General features: G+C 48.6%; 1 protein-coding gene across 1 annotated transcript in view; it reads left to right on the forward strand.

The window, feature by feature from the left end:
• The first annotated feature begins 6,022 nt into the window (after positions 1-6,022).
• Positions 6,023-26,084, forward strand: part of LOC125942102 (uncharacterized) — a 63,902-nt gene continuing 43,840 nt past the window's right edge. The window contains exon 1 of the mRNA XM_049660144.1: positions 6,023-6,425. Within this exon, the coding sequence (XP_049516101.1) occupies positions 6,121-6,425 (305 nt within the window). The 5' untranslated portion in view covers positions 6,023-6,120. The remainder of the gene's footprint in view (positions 6,426-26,084) is intronic.

Below are 26,084 nucleotides of genomic sequence, written 5' to 3' on the forward strand. Positions count from 1 at the left end.
ACATGAGACACATTTTTCGAGTGACAGAATAGCTGCTTTCCAAGTGTGCGAGACATCAAAAAGACGATGGTTTCATATTTGGCGCTCCTGGAGAGAGTTCTCGCATGGAGACCACATTCTGTAAACCTGGCAAAACTCCCGAAAACGAAGAAAATTCTGAACTCGTTCTGCAGCCGAACGCTACGATATACTTTGTAGTTGAAAATAGGACAACAAACGGGCGAGGGAGGAAGTTGCCCCTTCTGCTGCAACCCTCAAATGTTCAAGTTCATCTTGAGCGGCCAGTGTATCCGATTGGAAAATCACGCTGGCCCCGGTAGTATAATGAAGAGAGTACAACGTACGTTGTACTTGAAAAGTATATTTTGCTAACGTTTCGGCTGGTGCACCAGCCTTCGTCAGAGCAACAAGTACATGCCATCGGGTTTCCTTATAAACACGCGATAAATGAGATAGTGTTGTGCATAATAATGACAATGACAATACAACGCACAAATATCGATAACAACGGCGGTAAGTAATTGGAAATTTGGCATTCTTTCAGTACTCGCGACAGTACAGTCAAATCGCACGTGACAGAAAAAGAGACACTTCACAACTAGACTATATGCAGACATGTTCCGACCGGAACTAATGAAGTAATATAAGCAGGGGTGGCAGCACAGTACCCACGTGGCACTCGGCACAGAGATCAATCGTTAGTTTACTAGCGATTGCTGGTCCACCAGCCGAAACGTTAGCAAAATATACTGTGCAAATACAGCGTACGTCGTACTCTCTTTTACAATCCCAAACATTTGCCCCTTTATTTCCGTTCGACCATTTATGAAACTACAAGCCAACTGGTAGTGGTAAATACGTGATATATATATATATATATATATATATATATATATATATATATATATATATATCACGTAGTTTCAACTACCGATGGCTTGTAGTTTCATATATGGTCGAACGGAAATAAAGGGGCAAATATTTTAGCTAATCTATGCAAGTCCTTTGCAGGGATACATAAAGCACAGCGTCAGCTAAGAGTGAACCCCTAAAGGCCCGCCAATGCAATCATTATGTGATGCTAGAGTATTCACAGAGCTCATTCGTATCTGCAGCTGTCTGCTTGAGGACCGTCAGAAACCTTGAGAAAGCCCTCCAGCAGCTGGGTCTCGCCGGAGTCCTTTCTCAAAGCTGGCGGAAAGACGCCAACGGATTTCACGAACTATTAACGGCTGACTTGTATTACGGTTGTTCCGGTAGGCCTGGGAAGAATATGTCTTCTCGCTGCATCTCTGCCTTGATCGGATTGCACGAGGATACGCGATAGAACGCGACAAAGGGGAGCACCTTGCTGCCTAATATTTCAGCAACGTTCCCAAGAAGAAACCACGCCAACGAACCGGACCTATCAGCATGTCGTCGCATATCTCACTCGGCAAGTATGGAGATTGTTGCAGAAACCGAGTCGGAAAAAGATTTGCGCTCAGGCGCGCCGTATATCTCCCAAGAAAGGGCAACACTGGAGAGGAGGCCGTCTTCCGCTCTCACTATATCCGCCTTCCCTGCGTGACATCACGAAAGACGTCATCCGACAGTGTTCGACAATGAAACGCGTCCTTTGATTAGGACCCGCGACAGGCGTTCCATTGATAACGCCCGCCCCGTGCACCGTTACCTGCCGTGCCCACCGCCTGCTATTGTGCCGGATGGACTCCCTCCGGAGGTGTATACAGCGGCCGCCTATCATTCAAAGCGATGGTCACTCCAGGAGTCACAGCGTCGCGCTATTAACGGAACCGCACGTCAGCTGTGTACGCACCGCTTTGGGTTAAATGACGCCATGGGAGCGTTTTGCGTGTCTATTTTCGGAGCGCACTCCCATTTTGAAGGTGCGTAGTGAGCCTCAAGATCGCCTGAGCCTATTAGTAATTCTTGAAACATTCTTTGATGTTTACGTTAACGTACGCCTTTCGCCTGCCATATCACCAACCGAATGAACCGCTCTATAGCCCGTCTATGGCATGGAGCAGCATTTTCAAATGTATCCTCTTATCGCAGCGAAATATGGCCGACTGCCCGCTCTGTGATTTTGAAGGTGCAACGAAACGTTCCCATCGCTCTCCTATACTCTGTGAATGCCCACGTTTCGTTGTAACGCGCAAAACGGTAGCGCTCTCCGCCACGCGATATACACAAGCTCGACAGTCAGTCCACTCACAGAAATCGAGATTCTCGGACGTTGAGCTCGACTGACGTGGGAGCAACCAGCATTAAATGCGGGGCTAGGTTACTTGAAAGATTTTGTCAGAGATAATGGCGATCGAGATTGTGGAGCTGTATGTCTCCTTCGTAAATACTGGGCGTGACTGTGGGACACTCTCGACAGATATATATATATATATATATATATATATATATATATATATATATATATATGTGTGTGTGTGTGTGTGTGTGTGTGTGTGTGTGTGTGTGTGTGTGTGTGTGTGTGTGTGTGTGTGTGTGTGTGTGTGTGTGTGTTACAGCAGCGCCCTTATTTTCTTTACTTAATCTCGTCTTTCCGACCCCCCCTTTTTTTTTTGGCCTTTCCCCTGTACAAGGTATATTCACTTATGAGATATCCTGTTAATCACCACGTATTTCCTTTTCTCTCTTTCTATCTCCTCGGATTTCACTTGATGTGGATCGCAAATCTTGCAGCAGTGGTGCGGGCTCAGCCTATGCCCTAGGGCCCACGCATGCACCGGCTTGCACGATTTCTCCTCGCTCTGGTGCGAGAAACTGAACTAAGCACGTGTGCCCCCACAGTATAGGGAAAACAAGGGGTGACCAAGAATCCAAAGACTGCATTTGGCTGAGGGGTCGCCTTTCGCGGCTTGGGCGAGTTATGCGGAGGAAAACAAATGTATAATACAGATAAAGGTAAACGAATATCAGACACACCTCGATAAAAAGATCATACGAGAAAAAAGAGAGAGATAGAGCACCATTAGTTCAGCGGAAGGATGTGAATGAAGGAGCGCTTAGTCTCTAGATTTGGCTGCAGCAATTTCTTTCTTTTCCTTTTTTTTTTCTTTTTTGGAGGAAATTCGTGGTTAGACTCGAATACTTAGAGTAGACATGAGGGTGGTTGACCTCGATTGATTAATCTCGATTAATTATGCGACAGAGAAAACCCATTGTTCAGCACGTAGCTATTGCTCACTGCACCGCGCAGAAGCAGGGAATGAAGAAGGCGGCGATAATACTGGAATACATATCACCTAAATATTTAAAATATTCTATCGAAAACACACAAGTTTTCCACTAATTTAGGATATTTTGGTGTATTTTTTTCTAGTTTTGTCGCCACATTCATTCTAAACGAAGAATACTCATTTTATTTAGCCATGTTGCCTCGCGATAGTTTAAGCACAAAAAAAAAAAAAAGAAGCAAGGCCCGTACTCACAAAAAAGCTCTTACGCTAGACATTGCTCGTAAGAGCATTTTTCAACTGATCCTAATGGCGGGACGTATTATTATAGCGAAGAAGGCCAGCCAACTGGCAAAGATCACTTTCTAACGAAACGTTTTGCGAATTGGGCCCCAACCTTTTAATGGAGCTCGAAATTAAGGAACACATTTTCTGCATGCCTTTATGTGCTAATTTGCATTTATCTTGTTTCTTTTCTTTCTTTTTTATACCTTTTGCCGATTTAACATCAGGTTTCTTCATGCACTTTCTGGACACACATTTACTAAGCAATTAGTACGTTAGAATGGTTCGTAATAAAAAGGTGCTTGAGACCCGGCAGTATGGAAAACATTAAGGGCTAGATTTATCGCTTGCGTATACGCGAGCGAGAAGTACGCGCACGCACGCCAATAAACACTCGCGCGGAGATGAAATGGCGTGCATGTTGGCTTTCACTCAAACGAAAAGGCTTGTTGATTCTGGACCTTTAGTGTCTTGGAAACGAAGACACATTGAACAAGTGTTACTTATTCACGCCGCAAAAGCACGCTATACGCCATTTTATCTGCGCACAAGTGTTCATTTGCGTGCGCGATATATCGAGGAATGAAATTTGAACCCCTGAGGAGTAAAAAAGAAAAACCGCGGCTTTCGTTTTAGTATACTTACCTCTCGGAGTACGTTTGAAATGCGACCTGATTTTTGCATGATTGTAGAAACATATTGTAAACACACCAAGTCCCTAACTGATTTAGGTTATTCAGGTGATGTTAATTGAAGTTTCATGGCTTCTGCACCCGTCCCACTGCAGCGAGAAATCGCTACCTTCAACAACTGCTTCTATCTGACACATAATAAAGCGTCGACACCGACTCGTCAAGATCTAGCCGCCGAGTGTGACCCGTCGAGATTGACCCGATGAGACTGGCCCCTGACATATATTGTTTTCTTTCAATCTGCTGTAGGCGCTTGCAAACGACTGACAGAGCCTGCAATCCTACATTCCGTGCGCAAACGGGGCCTGGAGGCACAGATTAGATACTCGAGAGATCAACTCACGAAAGCACCATCGAGATAAAATCTTGGCTGGTGCTTTTCGCGCTCTTGGTGCACAGTAGCGCACAGCAGTGGAAATGAAGCTACTCCTCCTTCCCCCCCCCCCCCCTTTTTTTTTAGAAAAAAAAAGAGAGAAAGAAAAGAACATTGCGCATAGAATCAAAAGTCTGCCACTTCTGGGGGTCATCGCCACGTTTTGCAGCTGCTCTTGTTCTAGGTCTCCTTTCAACTGGGTCTCCTTCTTCTTCTGAAGAGTAAGTGGGAAAACTGAGCGGAGGCGTTGAAGTGTGTCGACTGATCGAACGATCGATCGATTAATGTATTGATTGATTAATTGACTGATGTTTAACGTCACTCAGTAACAGCTGGGCTCGAAAGACGCCGGAGTCGTGGGTTCCGCATTTTGACCGCTTGAGGTTCTGTAACGTGCACTCATAGGTTGGCATAGGAGCATTTTTTTCATTCCACCTCCATCGACATGCGGCCGTCGTGGCGGGAATCGAAACGCGGCGCTGTGTTTAGCAGCTGAGAGCCATTGCAAATTAGCCACTGAGCCACTGCGGTGGGTCTAGAATATTTACAGCAATAAATAATTCACAATGGTGCTCGAGCTCCTCGACTACAAGAGCCGTCGGCTGACCCAACTTTTACTGAATCAAGCAATCAATGCTATCACTACGTCAGCCATCACCTTTGAGCATGAATAGTGTTATGAAACCTTTTTTATGCCCTTGACAAAATTAAAATGCAGCGTAATGTTTTTGAAGAATTTAACAGCATTCAACCGCACTTTTTTCGGTAATGACGCTTGGTCGGGTGTTACTCTAGCAGGCTGATATACGACACGTCAATTGATGAGAGTATTCCTGTAGCATTTCTTCGCCGAAACGAAAGCGCGCTGGTGTTTAAAGCTAGACAGATACTGCATCCCTCTCCGAGTCACGTAAAGCCTAATCATATTGTTTCGCCACGAAGAAACCAACTAAGGAAGAGTGAAGGTGTCGGGAACTATCGCTGAGAAATCCCGTTGTATGTCAAGCGTAACATGTACAGATCATATATTCTCGTTTAGCAACATCATGTGTGCTAGACTGACCGTGCCGATTGCACGAAAGTATGCCAAACCATGTTTAAATAGCTCAACGACGACGATATTTATGTATTTCCGGATGCCCTATGGGATTTTTTAATGAGTGAATTGAAACGGTGCTTTCGTAAAACTTGGCATGAAGCTCACGTCTTCCGCAGACAGTGTGATGTGCGCGTAGTGCCCTGCGTGCCAGACGCAAAGAGAAAGTGTGCCGAGGAAGCGATGCGGTATCCGTGGCGTTCGGCGTGCCACGAACGCGCGTCCCCCGCGGAGCTCACCGCGTAGCGGAACGACGCTGGCAGAGGGGTGCCCCCCAAGCCAAGCCGCCCGCGAGTGGGACAGTAGGCGCCAGCAGCGCCGTAGCTTCGCCTATCGGCCGCCGGGGGCGGCCCTATCAGTTGCGGCCGCCCGTGGCGGCGCGGCGCTCTCACTGACGTCTGTCTTCATCCGGGAGTGATTGTCGCCGTCGGCTGCTGCTCGCGACTACGAATGATTCAATCGAAACGAGCGCGGGGTTGAATGCATCGCCCTGACACGCTTCCTCTCTCGCACGTTTACCAGAGCGCGCGTCTGGCATGTGACAGCGCCCCGTCGTCGTCGCCGACCCCAAGCGCAAGCATGAGCGGCGAAAAGTTTCCCGACATCCGAGTAGTGGTCGGGATTGAGTACTTCAGCGATGTGCCGACCTCGACCAAGTGCCACCCCACGGTCCTGGGAGCCGTGGTGCTCGAGAGCAGTGCCATCAGTGCGGACGAACTGCGGCGCATCATGTGCGACCAGCTGCCCTCGCTGCCGACCCACTTCACTTTCGTCACCAAGGAGAGGTGAGTGCATTCGCCCAGCCATCGAGCGCGCGCGCGCGCGTGCTGACCGGCGTGCCACAGGTGGACGTGTTTGGACCAGCGTGATCCCAACGCGGCCACCAGTGCGTGTCGGGCGCTTCTCTGACTAAATTACGAGATCTCCTTCCATTTTGTTTTGTCTCTTACTGTCGGCTGGGGTACCTTGGTTTACTTTTTATTTTATTTTTAACCCCACCATATTATATATGTCTCTGACCCCGACTGTTCTCTAGTTCTCAGAAAATGTTTTTTCCGCTCTCAGAAGCGTTTCTACTACAGTTTACGCTGCGCGGGCATTTGAGCCCTATATAGTAGTAACCGGGCAATTTGGGCCACGTGGACTTAATTCGTCGCGCGCGGTCCGAGTATGACTCCCCTGTGCGTCTGTAGCGAACGGCAAACATTTATTCAGTCCGGTCTGCGTCAGAGCTCGATGCAGAGCTGCGCACGCGCTAATTTGTTTACGGGCAGCGTGATTTCGGTGCGAAGCGAGCGAGGCCGTTAACAGAGCGAGGAGTATACAAAGGAGGCCGAAAGCTGAGCCCACGGCGGAAGGATGTGCGCGTACAGGTAGACAGTGCCCCGCAGTCGACAACGGGATCCGGACGCGCGGCTACGCTTTTGTGCCAGCCGAGTCGACCTTGACCAGCGGCATTAACGCTGTAAAAAGCTATGGCAGGCGCACGAATGACGGATGCGCTCGGCGCCCGCGGCTACCGGCCTGTCACACCGGCGCCCGTGGCGAAGAGTTCATTCACCGAACTCGAATCGGGCGCTTGCCGCCGGGCGAATTCCTGCTTGTCTCCCTTCAGGTCTGCGAGCGAGAGCCTACTACCACTGTCGCCGCGTTTTGTTTTTGAGCGCTTCGTCTCGATGTAGTTGCGCGACGCACCGGCACGCCGTGCGCTTGCTTTATTTTGTTTTCTCTCTCTCTGCGTGTGTGTGTGCTTTGCAGCAGTTCATCAGGAAACTGAGAGCTGCTCTGCTTCGCGTTCCTGAGGAGTGCACTGTGAAGTTATGCAAGAGCTGCCGGCTGTTGGAAAGCGTCCAAAACATTTATCGATTCAGATTCCCCGTTCTGCGAAAGGCGGCACGGCTTTCTGTGTATTTGTTTCCGAGCCTCTTATCGGCCTGCGGTCTGCCTTTTCGAGTTTATTGGTGTCTGCACCTCGCCGAGAGGACAGCGGCACAAGGACGAGATTGGGAAACTTCGCAGCTCGAAAACCGAGTGCATAAATCCTATCTTCCGCGCCTGAACGCCTCCGCTGTGGGTGAATGTCGTGGAGGTTTGAAGGAGAACGCGACCTTTCTCGGCGGCGTGCATTTGTCGCTCGAGAATAAACGAATAAACGAGCGTATGTGAGGGACCTATAGGCAATCGCGAAAACGTTCTATTTAAAGATAAAAATGTCGACGCAAGATATGTCCAAATCGCGCTTCCTGTGTCTATTTGAACATTGTATGCAGCATGCAGGAGAACTCAAAGCAAGTACAGTGTGCATATTCGATTAACAGTGCGCCATCTACTCGAGCTGGTGACACAGATATACTATGGGAAAATGGCCGGTGCATGTAAAAAGTTGAGATCCATTCGGTAGGCATAGACGAATGCAACTGCGACATGCTTCGTGACAATGCATTTTAGGAGGTGCAAACAACTAAGTAATCAATTAATGACGTATAAAAACGTGGGTCCGTATTCTTACGTAAGTGCTATCCGCGATTGGCCATCGCCGTGCGGCGATCGTCTCACTATCGCGCTCTTCCCGATCATGAGGAAACTTTCTCACAAAAGAGCAGTTTTGGAACTACGAACCACGGACAGCAGCGAAACGAGACGAAGAAATTCCCCGGCATCTTGCGGAGCTTTGGTTGCACGTTAAACCCCGGGTGGTCGAAATTAATCCAGAGACATCCACTGCGACGTCCCTCATAAACCATTGTGCAGTATCGGGACGTTAAATTTAATAATTTAATTGTGCTGCATTAAGGAATGGACATTCGCTGCCCGCAATACCGGGTGATCATTTTTAAGCTTCCCGGAATTTTCAAAAATCGCTTCTGGCAGATAGCGTAATCCTTCTCCTTGAGCTGGATTATTCGAAGAGGCCGCCATTTCTAGCACGAGAAATCGAAACACATATTCAACTAATTAAAGAAAAATTAACTAATTAACTTTTGAATTGTTTACTTTAAGGCCCATATTGCAATTTACGAATTGTAGCCGGTTAGCTTGCGAAATGTATCCACTTGAAATGAATCTCCAGGATGACACTACTTTCTAGAAATTATTTCCCAAAATGTGGGACGAAATACGTGGGCGTTCCAGTTACTTCTGTGCTTCAACGGCGAGTTTGACGGCGCATATCTCCAAACAGGTGTCATTCTGGAAATCCATTCCAAGGGGATACGTCTTGCAATCTCACCGGCTACAATTCGTAAATTGAATTATGTGCCGAAAAGTAAATGAATTAAGAATTGAATTAGTTTTTTTTTTTTTTTAATCTGTTGGATATGTGTTTCGATTTCTCGCGAAAGTAATGTCCGCCTCTCTTATACTATGCTGAAGGACTAGAACTATGTTATCTGCCACACGCGATTTTTAAAAATTTCGGAAAACAGAAATGGTCACCCCGTACGTATACGTTGCACCGCGTAGTCGCTGTCCAGGTGACCGTTACAGTCCACTAAGCTGCGCGAATAGTTTTCTGCGATTTTGCCAGTTATCTCTTTTGAGCTCATGAATCGTTGTCGCACCTTCTGGTTTAGCAAGCCCCGCTGCCTAAATGCGAGTGTGGATTCTGCATCGAGGTGCGGCGTTTTAGCTCTTGATAGAGTTTTTAAGCTTTAGGTCTCTAATTTTTACAGCTTTTCGCATACAACCTTTGTATATTTGTCCTGCGTGCTGAATTTACAATCTTGATCTACGATGTCGAACCACTTAGGATGGATTGGATTCGTGGGGTTTTACGTGCCAAAACCACCATTTGATTATGAGGCACGCCGTAGTAGGGGACTCCTGATTGATTTTTTCCACCAGAGGTTCTTCAACGTGCGCCCACTGCACGTTGGGAACCAGGCGTTTTTGCACTTCGCCACCTTCGAAATGCGGCCGCCGCGGCCGGGATTCGATCCCGCGACCTGGTGCTTAGCAGCGCAACAGCATAGCCGCTAAGCCACCGCGGCGGGTACCACTTAGGCCCTCACTGGCAGTGGCATGCGACCGTACGCCTCTTGGACGTCTTGAGAACTCGACACTATATCTCGGTGCTGTTTCTGGGCCAAGCTAGGCTACGAAGGTATATGGTTGCTTAGGAAGGGAGATTGTATGGCTAAGCATTGTTGCGTATCAAACCACGCTTTATCGCTTTATTTGCTCATGCAGACCTCCCAGCTTAATGAGAAAGTTTTACGAGACAGAGCGCTGCAAGTGTGTAGTATCGCCCAGCAAGGCATGTCTTTCGTTTTTCGCGGGGCGCACTCTAAGAGTGCTATCATGGAAGAAATGATGGGCGACTGGCAGAAGGTGCAAATTTACTGCGACGCCTCGTCGTTCACATCATAACGTGACAATATCGCACGGAAAGAGGACAGGCTGAAACGTTAAAGAATGTAAGCATCATGTGTACCTCATATATTATTGAAACGGAGAGCTATCGCCGACTGGCGTTACCTAATTCGCTCCACTAGCAGCTATAGCGTCCGGCACACGGAGCGTCGACGCCAGAGATTCCAGGCGGGTATTTTCAGACCAGCCTGTCCGGTCTACGTTGGACGGTCTCGCGCTCAAAATGTTGTGCCTGCTGACTGAAACGCGCGCAATGAACGACCAACGTTAACTAACGTTAGGTGACTAACTGAGGTTGAAGGCGCCCTGGAATCGTGCCTAGCTGCTGCAGTCTTGGCGTGCGCGCGTCGCGAGTAGTACTTTGGCATGTCGCGCCGCCGCTGGCACGAGGGGGCTTCAGCGTCGAAGTCTCGGCGCAGATACGGCAGATACAGAGCGGGTGCTCGCCGTCGGTGTTTGCTCTTGTTCCGCAGTCGCCGTCGTTATCCAGTCCGCGCACGGACAATCACTTGGTGGTTAGTTCCTGCACTTCTCCCTGATTTCATGGCAGATTCTTAACCGTAAGGCTTTGCTTTTCTACACTTCGGGCGGCGTTAGCACACGCGTGAATGCACGTCGGATTCAGTGGGAAAGCAGCCTATAACTTGCATCTGACCTAAAACCTGTCGCTGGAACTTTCCGTTGCCCTCCGAATTTCGGTTAGTGTCTGCGGAGCTGTTTGACCGAGCTGGTGTTTGATGAATCTGCGCGAGTTTTGCCCTCTTTTGACCGAAGACGGTTAATCTTGCATATATGAAGAAAAAGAAAGGTAGGGGGGGGGGGGGGGTTAATCAGCAAGCGAGTGACTTCATCGCGGTGTTAGGTGAATTGGTCAGAAGCACACTTCTTTCTTTGAGTCCTCTGAAAAACACTGAAGTGTTGTGAGCGGCACTTCAACGTATGCGGTCAACTGACCGACCTTCTCTCTGTTGTCACTCGATGCTTTCCAACAGCCCCAAACTACGATCAGTTACCATCAGCAGCGGCATCTCTGCCATTAACGCGTATTTCTTTCTTTCTTTCTTTCTTTCTTTCTTTCTTTCTTTCTTTCTTTCTTCTTTCTTTCTTTCTTTCTTTCTTGATATCGTTTCTAACCGAGCCGACTTATATGTTAGCTGAATAAGCCTGTGGTAAGGGGAAGTCGCATCGCGATGCATTACATTTTTTTGGTGTATCGGTAGGTAGCAGAGCCTTGGGAAGAGGTGTTGGTGTAATGTTTCTCGTTTCTTTTTGGTATCTCGTTTTCGCTTATCGCTCATGCCCGCGCGTTTCTGTCATGACGCGTGGTATTTCACTAAGAATGTGTGCATTGTGACGGCGTCCTGAAATAGCGACATCCGAACACCCTCCCCTTTCCTCTTTACCCCCAAGTCATGTGATGCTGTTGTCATCCAGGCTGCTGGTGTCACCTATAGCCTAGTGGTTTACGAATCTACAGAAGGCAGAATTTTGTCACTCATGTTGTTTCGCTCGTCCGGTCAACCCGTTTGTCGTGCTGATAATGAAGACCAAGATAGCTCCTCTTATTTCGAATTCGACCTCTCTGAGCGCAGAAGTACCCTGTGCTGCTTCAGTTCTTAATGTCGCGTTGTCGCTACATTGTGCCACGCACCGCTTGCACGAACCATGTTACGAATAAAAATCTTCATGCCGAGTCATATTAAGTATAGCCGCGCAGTAAGTAGCCGCGACACAAAGCTAAAGATGAAAGGGCATCGCGCAAATGTGACTCCTTTTTCGCTATGCTAATCACTGTCACTTGCGCGAGCGGGTGAAATGACCCATATATCGCTTGCGCGAGGAATTTTACGCATGGATGAGTAAAACTCTTCCTGCAAACCCTTCCGGCCCTGCTGGATCTCGACTCGGTTGAGCGATAGTTCATGGCCCGTATTCACAAAAGGGTCCTAGCGCTAGATTTTTTTCAAGAGCAAATGCCGGTCCATCCTGATGCTAGACCTATAGGTATATTCTTAGCGAAGACGCTCGGCCACTCGCAAATAGCTCTTAGGAATAATAATAACAACAACAACAACAACAACATAATAATAATAATAATAATAATAATAATAATAATAATAATAATAATAATAATAATAATAATAATAAAATGCTTCGTGAATTCGGCTCCTGTTTCTTACGCATTTTTTAAATATATACTTAGCGAGCCGTCGATTTTATGAGGGGATTCAGCCTGGTCAAATCTCCCGATATCGATGTGCATGCAAACAGTAGTTAAGAGACTCAGGGCATTCACACAAACACATTTTTCTTATTCGACTGAACTGTTTGCAAGATCAGGGGCAGAATTCACGAATCTTCTCGTTCGTAAGTTCTCTTTTTCCATTGGCCGGACGCGTTCGTTTATCGCATGCCCAGCCTCCAAGATTGGCTGAAATTTTCTCGTACCAACTATTCTAGCGTAAGGCATTTTTGTCAATGGCGGCGCCCAGATGCCGGGCTGAGATCTCCAACTCGTACGGCTTAGGGACCGATTTCGCGCAGCTTTCCGATCGTTAGAACTGTTTCTCATTGGGCCTTTGCTAATGTTATGCTCGCTGTTTCTATATTGCCCGCCTGCGCTTGCGAACTGCGCTTGCGCACGAAAAAGTTCTCACTTCGGTCCTCGCCATTTATGACTTGTGACAGTCGCCGGTGCAAGCACACGTCCCGATAAAGGTGAGTCGGCTAAATTATCAGCCGCGGTAGGCGTGCGATAATCGAGCCACACGAAGCCTCTCACACACAGCGGCCTTATATATATATAGTATGCTAGAATAGCAGTCGTATTAAAGAACGGGCGCCGATCAATCGTGAGAGTGAACGAAGTGAAAGTGCTGGCCACTGACAAACACAGGGGACGACAAGCAACGGGAGTACTACACCGCCCATAATCGGCCACAACCGCGACTTCTGTCTCCATGCAATGCTCGAGCCGAAAGACACCGGGGTGCGGATTCGCAAAGCTTTGCGTTCATGAGAGCTGTTTCCCGCTGGCCTGTCGCCTTCGATAATAGTTATGTCCAACGTCACGATTGGCTTGGATCTTCTCTTACGAACAGTTCTGGCGTAAGGACGTTTTTGTGAATACGGGCACGGAAGCCAGAAACACAAATGCGCACTAGACAGACTGAAATGTTTGCGTGCTTTGCCACATGGTAGCATTGGTCATAAATTTGACGATTACTTCAAGTCGTGAAACACGGCAGAAACGTGTACATCTAATTTGCAAGCTTTATTGCCAAAGAATGCTGTTGTCACATATCATTTCTACTATATATATATATATATATATATATATATATATATATATATATATATATATATTACGCAAACGATGTTGGAGCGTGTTGCCGCCAGCACTGACAGGAACTTGCACGTGGAAGGTCTTTTTGTACTAAGCTGAAGGAACTTGTTTCTTTTTTTATTATTTTTTTGCGTAGGATGACTGCGCATTTTAGTAATGTTTACATTTTGTTGTGTTATGTTTCTGTGTTCCTGACAAGCCAATTGTCTTTTCTTTTCGTTTATCTTGCCTTGGCCCTCAGACGCTGCCTGCATTATTTATCTAATTTATTTATTAATTTAATATCACCGGCCAGCCGGAGTGCATGTTTGTATGCGTGCCGCTGTTCATTCGTAGCGTCGTGAAGATTTCCTTTTTAACTTGTAAGGGAGGGCGAATATTCGAAGTTTCGAATACGAATCGAATACCACTCACTAAGGATTCGTATTGGAAAAGGAACTATTCGGTTATTTTCTAATATTTAAAACTAACCAAATATTTCATAACAACCGACTCTTTTAAAGTCTCATTACAGTTCTCCATCTGCTAAACAAGGTATGGCAAATTATCAGAAGTGAAACAACGGCAAAAGTTTGCGAAGGAATGCAGAAACAAAATGGATAATGCAAGCTTTGTTTTCGATTTAGCGGCGGAAGCCTACACGAAAACCTGAGAGTATTGCTTGTAGTCTGCCATTTAATGTATTTGGCACTCTAGTCATGTAGCATTTTTATCTTTTATGCTACTCGGTTCTCTTATCTTTTATGCTACGACCAGAGGTGTTTTTCTTGCAACTGACCTTCTTACATGTGTTTACGCGGCACACAAGTCCTTCAACAGCTTCTTTTTTTTTTTTTTTTTTCTCCACAACTTCACATTTTTTTTCCGGCACCCATTTATTTAGCCTATTTCTGAAACTCTATTCCATATAGCAACCATTCATTCGAAACCTTGCTTGCAACAAGGCTCTATTTGTGAGAGGCTATTCGTGAAGTTTTTAATGACAATTAGTACTATTATGTTGAAAACTGATTCTTTGTCCCTGATAGTAAGCTTTTTTTTTTTTTTACTAGTCAGCACAGGCGTGGTACTTAAGTATGCAGAAATTAATATTCCTGCTGCTAATGCGTATATGCATCTTCGGTTCACTATTAGATATTCGATTCGATTTGATAGTCAGTACTTACCATTCGTATACGATTCCTATCTAAAAGATTTGGTATTCACCGAACTCTATTTTTAAGTATTTTTGATTAGACAAATTCAGGGCGTATGTCGTAAAAACTATTGTCCGGTGCGGCGCAATCAATCCATCAATTTTACGCTCCGCTGGGGCTTAACGACGGGGACGGAGCATGTATGAGTGTGCTGCCGTCTTGCAGTTTTGCTTGATGTTCCATCGTCGTTAACGAAGAGGTAATGCTGGGTGGCCTCAGGACAATGATGTGCATCGTGGCTCCATAGGGGGTCCCCAACCAGTTTGTATACTCAGCACACTGATTTACATGCCCAGCGACTTATCAAGAAAACCGGGGGACCATTTTCTTCTAGCTAGCTGTGATTGATAAGCAACGAATCACTGCATCGGGCGCGCCCACCTCTTGACATCATTCACACCACGCCTCGCGATCGTTTACGCCAACGCCATTCTCAGACATGCTCACAGCGTCCAGAAAACCACGTCTAATGAGACCCTGCTCACAGCGTCACGCGTTTCTCGTCTTTAGGAACTGCCGCACTTTGCCTGAACAAACGAATCTCGGAAGTGAAATAACAAACAAGCAAACAAACAAACATACATACATACAAACAAACATACAAACAAACAAAAAGTTCTCGAGATTGATGGGAGAGCTAGAGAAAAGATGCGCTGCTGTCTTAACTATGGTGCAAGCTACTCTAAATGCGGTTCTTGTGCGATTTGTTGTTGTTTGTTGTCGCCGAAAAGCGACGCTGCGCCTGTGCGTGCTCTATATGTCACCGTCAGTGTAGCAACAATACACCGCGGTGGCAGATGTATGAAGATTGAGACCGTGTCGTTACGGTTCGCTTACACTTTAGCATCATTCATTAAATCATCCGCCAGAAAATTGCAATTTCGTCTTTGGCGAATCGCTTTGTTCTCCAGTGAAAACATGTGTTCTGACTGCGAACAATGCATCAGGGCACGAAAGTGTTGCAAGTGCAAAAAACGTACATGTGCCGCCGACTCCCGCCTTCGTAGGGAGTAAGTTCACTTTATTCCGTCACATTACCGCTGCCTTTGTCACTAGAACCGTTTTCATCTTTCTTTCTTTCTTTCTTTCTTTCTTTCTTTCTTTCTTTCTTTCTTTCTTTCTTTCTTTCTTTCTTTCTTTCTTTCTTTCTTTCTTTCTTTCTTCGGCGCAGCGCATAAGCCTTGTGGGCGACAGTGCACTTCAAGTGGCATGCGTGCTCGTTTTACGGTACGCGTAATTCAACCCTATGTGTACGAACCATGGCTAGAGTTTAGCGCTGGCGCTCTCCTCTACATGTAGTATATATGCTGCCGTCACGGTATCGCAGCAGCGCAACACTTGACGATTGCACCTTTGCGCGCGCGCGCGCGCTCACCGACAGCTGCAGGCCATGCTCGCAGTCTCCATTGATATACGTATAGCCGAGCGTATTACGCGCGCAATTCTTGTCACGTCTTTGTTCGCTGTCCGTGTCCCTGAGGGGACACCGCATTCATAGACCGCCCGGAGTGCGGCCGGAGGGCAATTTGTCGTAACTCGAGTTACCGAGCCGCCTTTTTGTTTCTTTTTCCTCATTCATGCTTGCGCGTTCTCGGGTAACGGCGCGCATGCCGGGTATTCCCCTTTCTTTATGTATGACCGCGTTTTTCGAGTCTCGCGACGTCTCGTTCGTTGGCTTTCTTTTCCTGAAAAGACCGGAAATAGTCGGCATTGCGACCCCATGAGGCGTAAAATGTGAGGTGAGTTGAGACGAGACAGAAAGGAAGAGAGAGATGAGAGGAAAAAAAAAAAAGGGGGACAAACAGAAAGAGGAGAGAAACGTATCAGATCGCATAGTGGTAAAACTCGCTCATCCAGCGTTGCAGACAACGGAGCGAAATGGCGCAAGGACGATTAAGGTGTATAACGTAAGAAAGGTTCGTTTGCCTTGGTCGCTATTCTTGTTATGTACCGGCCTCCTCCTCGGACGTAGAAACTCAAGCTGGCCAGATCACTCTTGCAGACGGCGCCTTTGACTGTCTTTGTTTTGTTTCTTCGTGTCTACCACTTTTTCTCGGTTCGCTGGCCATTCTCGCACGGCTATTCCTCTACGGAAGTGAACCCTTTCGTGTCAGGGTTTGACTGACGGTTGTCAAATACGGGGGGGGGGGGGGGGGGGGGGGGGGGGGGGGGGTCATGTCACTTTCCATCGCGTGGTGGGGTTTTTTCCTCACCCTGTGCTCCTCGTCGACTGGAGCTTCGCGACCAACGTTCTTTTGCTTTTGGAAGCGCTCCTCACAACGAGTTGTCCGAACCGGTGCATTGTGGTGTCGGCGACCCAGAAAGCGCCGAGTTGTTATTGCGCTATCAGCTGACCCCCCGCTCTGGAAAAACCAGCCGTCATCTCGCTCGTCGCGCATGCTTCAAAGACTGCGACAAGGCTTGTTATGAGTGTGCGAGAAGTTAGATGTACTTTCGAACAATGTCTAACTTCCGCCACTGCCATGCAAATTCAATAACAAAAACACTCATTTTGTCTCCAATCAGTACATTTAATCAATGCAGACAGTTTTCGCTGAACTGTATGTGTGTGTGTGTGTGTGGTGTGTTGGGGGGGGGGGGAGGGTAGCCACCTCTGCTGCGATCCATATGCAAATGAAAAAGAACGAAGAAATGAAGGCTCAGGCGTAGTCTCACAATACTTCGCACGCTATAAAGTTCCTGCGGTGCCACGGCACGTTTTCATATCTTTCATCGTGGCTTTCGCAGCGAGTTACGTTGGGACCAACATAACCCTGCCGTCTATTTGAGTTCGTGGACGAATGACGTGGTATTTTGTCATGCGTTAGATTTCGCAGCTGATCGCGCCGAATTTTTTTAGATATCACCATTCACGTCATGCAAAGCCTTTAGTCACGCGTCACTCTGATGGTTCGAAAGGCGACCTCAGCAACGTTTACTACTTCAGTTGGAGGCCTGGAATTCTCTAGACAGCGCAATTGGTCGCCTACAGTTATGATCGCGTTTCATTATTGCCTGACTGTATATACACTCAGCTTGTCGTACACGTCAGCACAATTATATGAAGCCAACAGACAATGAAGCCAGTTAATACATAGGTGAAATCAAAATGAAATGTAGAATAAATGTGAACGAGGGTTAATTTGTAGTGAGCCTCATAACCTTAATAATAAAAAAAATAATAAAGAAAAAGGGAAATGAAAGCAAAAAAGAAAAGAAGACGAAAAAAAAAAGAGACAACTTGCCTGTTGGTGGTCGCTGAACAACACACAACCTGCGCATGATGCGTGCAGTGCTCTACCAATTAAGCTACATTGCAACGACTGTTCCTCCCGTCCACCTTCTTGGGTAATGTGTTAGACATAGCCCCGGGTTAATCCGCCAGCGCCAGTCACAGCACACTATCGGCACAATTGGCCTACTTAACAGAATAGCTGTGTACATACAGGCAGATCCGTTCGACTTTGTTGACCGTTCGCATGCTCGATTCATGAAAGTGCATAGCCTGCGATGAATCGCTGCAAAGCAAACGTGCCAGCCTATAGCTCACCCGAGTACCGAGAACATCGCGCGGCACGCTTGTAACGCAAGCGAACAAAGGAAGTGCGCAGGCATGCATCCGCATGCATGCGTGTGCGTGCACTCGTAGAGCAGCATATAGTGTATATTATGCTTTCCTGCGGCCGCTGTGTACATTTCAAAGGCGCCACTTACGCATCCTCGCACGTCGCTGAGCTGCATTGTGAGTATTGCGAGCGCATATACTTATTCGTCAGCATGTATAGCCTCTCCGAACATCGTTCACTCAAACTATATCGGCGCTATTACAGAATCCGGCAGCTGTTTTCACGACCGCCGCCGAAACATCGTCACCGAATGAGTATCTTACTGAACGCAGGAAATGCCGTTGTGACGCGTGGCTCAGCGGCTGTTCTGCTGCTCGATGCATGATTGGTAGCAGCGCTTTCATTCCCAACCCCGGCAACCGCATTTCTATGGGAGTAGCCTTGCTCAGACTTACCGTTCGGTGTCGATGACTTTCAATGATACAAAGAAAAAATTAATTCAATAGCCCTCGTGTATGCTTAGAGTGAGGATGCACATTCAAGAAACCTGGGTGGTCAAAAGCAACCCGGAGGCTTCCACTACAGCTTCTATCATAACCCAAGTGTTGCATGCTTTGAGACGTTAAAATCAATCAATCAATCAATCAATCAGTAAATAAATAAATTCAGAAAGTCCCATGTCCTTAGAGGTGCATGTCAAAGAACACCAGATGACCGAAATTAATTCGGAGTGCTCCGGTATCCATGGCGTCTTTCGCGCTGCAGATGTAGCTTTGGCACGCAGAACGCTAATGATGATTGTCAAGAATGCGTCCAATGCTGTATAATATCTTGAGCACTCATAAGGCTGTGTATCGTGTGCCCCTTAAGCAGCAGACAAGAAGGAGAAAAGTAATAATGCCTTGTATATGACACGGAAGTCTACAAAGTAAGTGCGCATGATTGTTTACGCACTTTTTTTCGATGAGAGCTGTGAACTGAATGACGGATCGGGGTTTTCACCTGTCGGTGATTTCCTTTGCCAATACTCTCGCGCCAGATTGTTTCTCTTTACGTAAACGCATATGTTTCATTAAACGTGTAGTTGAAACCTTTTAAACAGGTCTCGGGACGCGTGACTTACAAATAACCTCTCGTGGGGCTGTTACAACGATCTAAACTTAAACGTGGCCTGCGTGTTTAGATAAGAGTGTTCGTTCTTTAACTCGCCCATAGTTTCGCTTTCGTTATGACTTTCACGGCGCCTTCATCGCAGGTGATCGCGTCATTTACTTCACCTCGAAGACCGCCTTCACATTTGCTTGCACGAAAGTTGCACCCAAATTGAATTCATTTGGAAGCCTACCGCTTCCCGGCGTCTCGCACCTCTTCCCACTGGTCCATATACGAGCAGTGTGAGCGTGCGAAGACAGCGCTATGCACCGGTCACTGTTTCCCCTTGTTTCATTTCGCGCGGCTAAAAATAAACGCTCGAGTGTGTGCGCGCGCGCCCGTTATGATATGGTCGAGCGCGGCCCCGTGTTTACACCGCGTGTCGGCTTCACACGGGCGTCTCTGTTGCGCGGCCGCGATTACCCTGCAGTGTAGTATGTATAAGCATATGCTACAGTCGTTCGGCTTCCGATTGCGCAAGTTGCGAGTCATGCGGCTCACCTGGACTCGCGGAAAAACCGCGCGATGTAAACAACCCGCCGCATGCCGGGGGACAACACAGAATCGCCGGTGTAACGGCGCGCTGCCGGCCCGCAGGCAGTTCTGTTTCATTGTGTCTGTGTGTGTTTGTTTGTTTGTTTTTCTTTTCTTCTTCTTGGCGCGCCGCGATGCGAAGCAGAAGCCAGGACATATTGCCACGGGCGCACACCTGTCTCCACGGGGTTACCGGCGCTGGTTTGGGAAAAGCCGTGGAAGAGCGCGTGCGTGTTTGTGAAGGACACAGCCCGTGCGACAGCAGGGAACCTGCGGTATACATATGTATATGTGCCCGATCTTCCATCGCTGCATGCTGTACAAAGGACGTCAGGCTGACAGGCGGATGAATTGTCGGATGTACCTTAACCTGCGCGGTGGCTTTAAAAAATATTCCGTACTTACTGATTGACTGATCGACTTCTATTTCTTTCTTTTGTAGCATAAAGTTTCCATACACTGAGGTTGCGGCAACGCGAATGAAGCTTATAGTTTCTTGGGCGTTAAGAAAGGTACGCAGTGTCTGTCTCCTACTTCATACGTCTTCAGAAAAGCAGTGGCACTTGTATCGATCGGCATCAGGGACAAGGTACATTCCTAAAAAGAAAAAAAAAACAGGGCCGAGGGGGCACGTTGCGGCATGATTTCCATCTGTAAAGTTGAGGAGCGCGACGCATTTCCTTCTGGCAAATGACCAGCTCTGTATGCAACATAATATATACTTCCGGACTACGTATGCTACACATCCAAACTGGAAGCCCAGGAACGCCGCCTTTTCTTTCTATATAGCGGTGCATTAATTTTCCACGATAAGAGCGGCCATTTCTTGCAGTAGCACGTTGTACTATAGCGACCTTGCTTCAAGGACGGCCCGTATACTCTTGCGCACGTCCCCATCCCAGCGAGTCAGAACAGAGGAACTGTAATCTCCTCAGATCATTCGTACGGACAGTCGCAGTTGCAAACAAGAGAAAACGCATGCAGCACAAGGTTCCGCACGACGTCGCTTCGCCGAGAGGGTCTTCTCTTTTGTATACATGCGTCTACAGCATGCATGCACGCCGTGTGCGCTTGGAAACGATCGGTCAGCTTATTTCCGCGTCGGGATTCTTTCTTTTTTTTTTTTTTTTTTCGTACGTGATGGCCTGACAACAGTACGAGAAAGAAAGAGTACGAGCTCTCCGGTTGCGCTATAGTCGGCGTATCCAGCAGCAGAGACTTACGAAAGTGCACCTTCGCCTGGTCGCCCCTCTGTCCACGTTGCAACAGCGGATAATTATGGGTTCGTTTTATTTTGTGCAGAGTATAACATTTGCGGCGCGCGTACTTCGTGTTGTTGCCAACCGCGCACGTGCGCGCAGTTTAGCGGTCTCTCGCAGACGTTCCGTGAGACGACGTGTGTGTATACGATGTACGGCGCGAAGTCGCGCTTGTTTGCGCAATAAGCCTGCGCGCTGGTCGTTGCGAGCGCGTCGTTCTGCTTGCGACGTTTTGGAACGCGACTCCCGTGAGAATGCTTGTCCATAGCCTCCTATATTTAAATATAGGAGGCTATGGCTTGTCGCTAGCGGAGACGCGCACTGCGGACCGCGAAGCGCGGTAGCGCGCGCTGCTTAGTTACAATAATGGGAAGGAAAATGAACGTCGCAATGCCCGCTATACACGTTGTGGACTCATGCCGCTTGGCCGCTTCCATTGACCCGGTCGTGTCGAGCGCGCTCCGCTCACGTGGAATGTGCGTCCTGTTAGTCACCTGTACTTCCTGGCAGTATCTCTCACACGTTTATAGCGGTGTAGGCACTGAGGCTTAGAGGGGGGTATATATCGGTGCGTGGTGGAAAGGTTCATTCCATTACCTATCGTCCTAACCGCGATTAGCGAGCAGATTCACGGTACGCGTCCTGAGATGAACCTCTCCGGATTTTCATATGCGTCAGTCCTTTTCACTCTTACATCGGCTATGTTGAAGGGTCGCAGAAGAGATCGTAGAATGGGCAACAGGGAAACATAGCACATTCGCAAGCGCATTAGAGCAAAATATGATAATAAAAGAGGCGCAGACGTGACTTATCGAACGTCGTCGGCGGGCTGCACCCTGCCCGAATCTTGCAATAACGACAGAAGGAAGGCGTCAAACTCCAAGGGAGCTTAAGGGTCTTTTTAACGCTTCCATTTCGAGTTGATGTCATGGCAGTAATGATGGAACATGCATATATAGTTGCTTCCTTTCTGTTCCGGAACAAGCAGTCGTTATGACGGAATGGCGAGCTTTTAGGTGCGAAGCACCTTATGCGCTCGGGCTGTCGGCGTCTCCTGTCGTCGTCGTCACGGTAAAGCAAGCGGCTCGTGCTCGCGCTCGGCGCGCGCTCATGCCACTGCACACGCATTCGTCGTCGCGTCGTCGTCTTCTAAAGGTACGTCCACACTAGCGACAAAAACGCGCGCGACACGCCGCGCGCGGCGAACGATGCTGTCGCGCGCGGCAAGATTCACGAAAAGCGGCAGCAACGCGCGGCAAACGCTCGAATGGGTGCGAGACCCATTTTTTGCGGCAGCCGCAAAACGAGCACCAATCAGAAGCGAGCTGTGCAGTTGTGGCGCCACCTGTCGCACAAGCAAAGAATCATAATGCATGGGCTCTGAGATCGAACAGTGACGCGCACGCCGTAAAATCTCAGAGGCCATGTCCAGTCAAGGGGGCTGTTTTTGTTAAGCCTTCCTACACCGCCACCGAGACGTCGACGAAGAATTCGTCTCGCAATGGAGGCGTTTATGGAAACCGTTCGCGTATATGCGTGCCTCTATGACAAATCGAATGTCGATTTTAAGGACACGGAGCTGCGTGCCAACCGCTGGCACATGCGGGAAAGCAGAGTGTGCGCCTGGCTCTCAGTGTCCCTGTACCGCCATATAGGGCGCACCCAAAACTTTCTCGTCCGCTTTCTGGCACGTCGACGTTGTACAAGTAAAGAACAAATAAGTATTATAGTGTTCACAGTCACCAGTAGCTCCGCGTCCGTATCCGACATGCATGCTGAGCGTGGCCGGCAGTGGCGCAAAGAAACACAGACACTTCCAATGGAACACGAAATCGGCAGAACGGAGAGCGCGTTGTCACGAGAAGTATCGAATGGAACGAGACAACGCGGCACTAAACGCGCCGTTGCCGCGTGCCGAAAAACGCGAGTGTGGACTTGCCCGCGCGAGCCTGCCGCGCGGGCGTTTGCCGCGTGCGGCGTGTCGCGCGCGTTTTTGTCGCTGGTGTGGACGTACCTTAACACAGCTGGCTGCGTTGCCGCTGATCATTCCAGCGTAGAATTTCACTTCTCTTCTGTCGTCGTAATGGGGAGGCCGCGTTTACGGGGTTATGAGCCATTGCTTAAGGTAGTGTGAGCCCATTAGCGGTGCATCTTCGCACCTCCCCAGGTTTGAGGTTAGTGGAGCTGCATTTCGCTCAATGGGTCATTTGACACTTACGCATGAAATTTAGTTCACCGCTCAAACCAAGGCTACAATATTTTTTTCATATAACATACAGAGAGCGCCAGGGCGACGGTACGCACTGCGACGCATGTGCGTCACAACATGCAAATGCCGTACGTGGTTTAGCGCGTACATGTTAAAAAACGTACTACTAAGTATTATTCGAAATTGAAGAAAAAGAGACCAAAAAGACAAATTGTACATGCGAAGCGCATGCTGAGTTTGTCTCTTCGACAAGAAAATGGCCCTGCAGTTCGACAAATTCAGAAACAGGCCATATTCATAAATGCTCTCTATTCGCGCGCCTCTGTAAGAGAAACCTATGCCTGAGCAGTAAAAACTGGCTCTCTTTTTTTTTTTTTTTTTTTTGTTCATGTCTAACACCTCTGTCAACTGTTCACACGGCAAGTGAATTCACGCGTTTATCCTTTGCCATACGCAGTTAATGGACACATGACTGTCAGACGGTGCTCGTCGGCGTGCACGTGTCGCCGATCTTTTCAGGAAGCATATCGCTTTGTTGCTGCTTTTTGGCCGTCTGGAATCGCCAAGGAGGTTATCCTTTGGGAATAGCCGACAGCGCGGACTATGGCCAACGACCGGTTACTGCAAATGTGGTGTGTCGTCGTGTGCTCACGGAGGTTGGTGCCCTGCAGCCGCGCACGAGCGATGATTCTGCACTCGCAATGCGACAACGGAGACGCGAACTTAAAAAGATAACTCGAGATGGGCCGTAAGAAAAATGCAAGATTCAGTCCGTATACACGGAGTCATGCATCCCTTTTCCGGTCTTGCGGGCCCGAGCCCGCATTATTCACTCGCCGGACGAAGCCGTCGGCAAGCAATACGTTCACGCTAGAGCGTTCGCCTGCCTGCGTCCGACAAAGATTTAAAACCGAAAGGAGTGCAAAACAGAAGCAAGCACTCAACAGCGCCATACTAGTCTTGGCCAGTTGTGTTTGCTGGCTAATAAGTGTATAGTTACGTCATACGATTACCCGATTTTAATATATCAAAATAAAATGCCCTGCTGTCTACCAAAAGATCGTCCTTGGACTGTTCGAGTCATTAGTCGGACCGTCTCTATTTCTAAGGAATCGTGACGCTGACAGCGGAGGAAAAAAATGGGCCGCAAATTAAACCAATAAATGCCGCTGCTCGCGCGAGAGCGACCGCGCTTTCCCCGAACAGACGCGGACCAAGGCGACGATCGGACGAATGATGTCGCCGTCGGTTAATGATCCCCCGTGCTATTGAATAAAGTGACTCTTTTGTCACACTCATCTTCGTCACCATTGACCGGGAGAATAGGCGTCAGCGCCGGTCGAGAGCGCTAATTGCCGAGAACGGCGGATGCGCGCAGAGCACGCCTCTCGTCTCCTGCGTCTATACACACAAGCGCGTGCGGTCGCGGACCGCATGTTTCGCAACAGCGAGACACGACGGGCTCTTTTACACTCGCGCGAAAACTGAATGAAGCAGCCGTTTCCAAGGATGCCTTCCTCCTCCTCCTTTTCGCGCGACGACTCGACGCGGTTCGGCATATGCGCTGCTCTGGGCCCCTCCGGGACGAGAACCCTTGCCTCCTCCTCTAGTCTTGGGCGAGCACTAATAAGGGGCCCAATTAGCGAAGCCCGCGCTGCTGTAGATCGGGAGGAAGCGCGCCAAGGCCGAGGGGGGCCCGGCGGGGGAAGTGGGCCACGTTGGCCTTCCGGACGTGCGTGTGCGCCGCGCCGTCCGCGCGCTGGCCACGACGCGCTCCGGCGTTGATGCCTCCCTCGCGGCGCGCGTATTGTACACACGTACTACGTATACTCTGCGCGACCGCGTACGCGTCACTAGTGATTGCTCGACGTAAGCATAACCTCTCGAGGGAGTGCCGGAAAAGGTCGGGCTTTTTCCGCCACTATACAGCGTCGCTCTCTGTGCATCTCCGCCTCCCTCCGTACCGCGCACGCGCGGTGTCGTAGTACGTGCTCAAGAGTTTACCAGCCACGGGGAAAGGAAAATGGTCTCGCAGCTTGCGCACTTAATCATCTCCCGACACCTGGCCCCATGGGCTGCCCCTGTAGGGGAAGAGCTTGAGCATAGACGACGGTGTAAACTGTGCAGTACTAAATCTACCTGTTGGGCTTTATATTGTTACGCGAAGGACGACTCAGTAAGACGAGCAACTATTTACAGGTTTTATTTACAACAGCGGTTGCAGCGCTGACCGGTTAGATTCACAGCGCGAGCCCGGCTCGTTCTTCCTCCTCTTTTATCGACTGATGGCGCCCGCGCGCCTCGTTCAAACAACCAAATACCACACGCGTGTAGCAATATTTAACGATATTCAGACTTTCGAGTTCAGATTCTTGCATGCTTCGGTGCCAACACTTCCAGCATACAGGGCCGCGATTTTGTAGCGAGGCATTATGACTTATTCTACTCTAGTCTTATCATCCACCGCTCACGGCCGGCTGATCCCGTTGATAACGCGAGCGGACCGTCGCTCCGACCACTGACAAAGCGCGATAAGCGCGAAAAGACATTATTACATGAAAGGCATCGCTACAAAATACCGGCCCAGGTCAGAGCACAGTTTAGGCTCGCTAGCAAACGCTTATTGAATCGTTGTGCCGCTTGCGGCGATCGCTTGCAATGTGGGCAGTGCGTCTCGTATTGTATATCCCTAATTATGATTCGGGCGCACGCGTTTCGCCCGACTATGACGCAGCCGACTTCCACTGGGAGCGTCCGCCCTTCGCAGAATAGGCTGCCTCCGCTCTTGCGCCTCTTCCGTTCATCAAGTTT

The sequence above is a fragment of the Dermacentor silvarum genome, chromosome 1 (genome assembly GCF_013339745.2).
Source record: "Dermacentor silvarum isolate Dsil-2018 chromosome 1, BIME_Dsil_1.4, whole genome shotgun sequence".
NCBI classification, from domain to species: Eukaryota; Metazoa; Arthropoda; class Arachnida; order Ixodida; family Ixodidae; genus Dermacentor; species Dermacentor silvarum.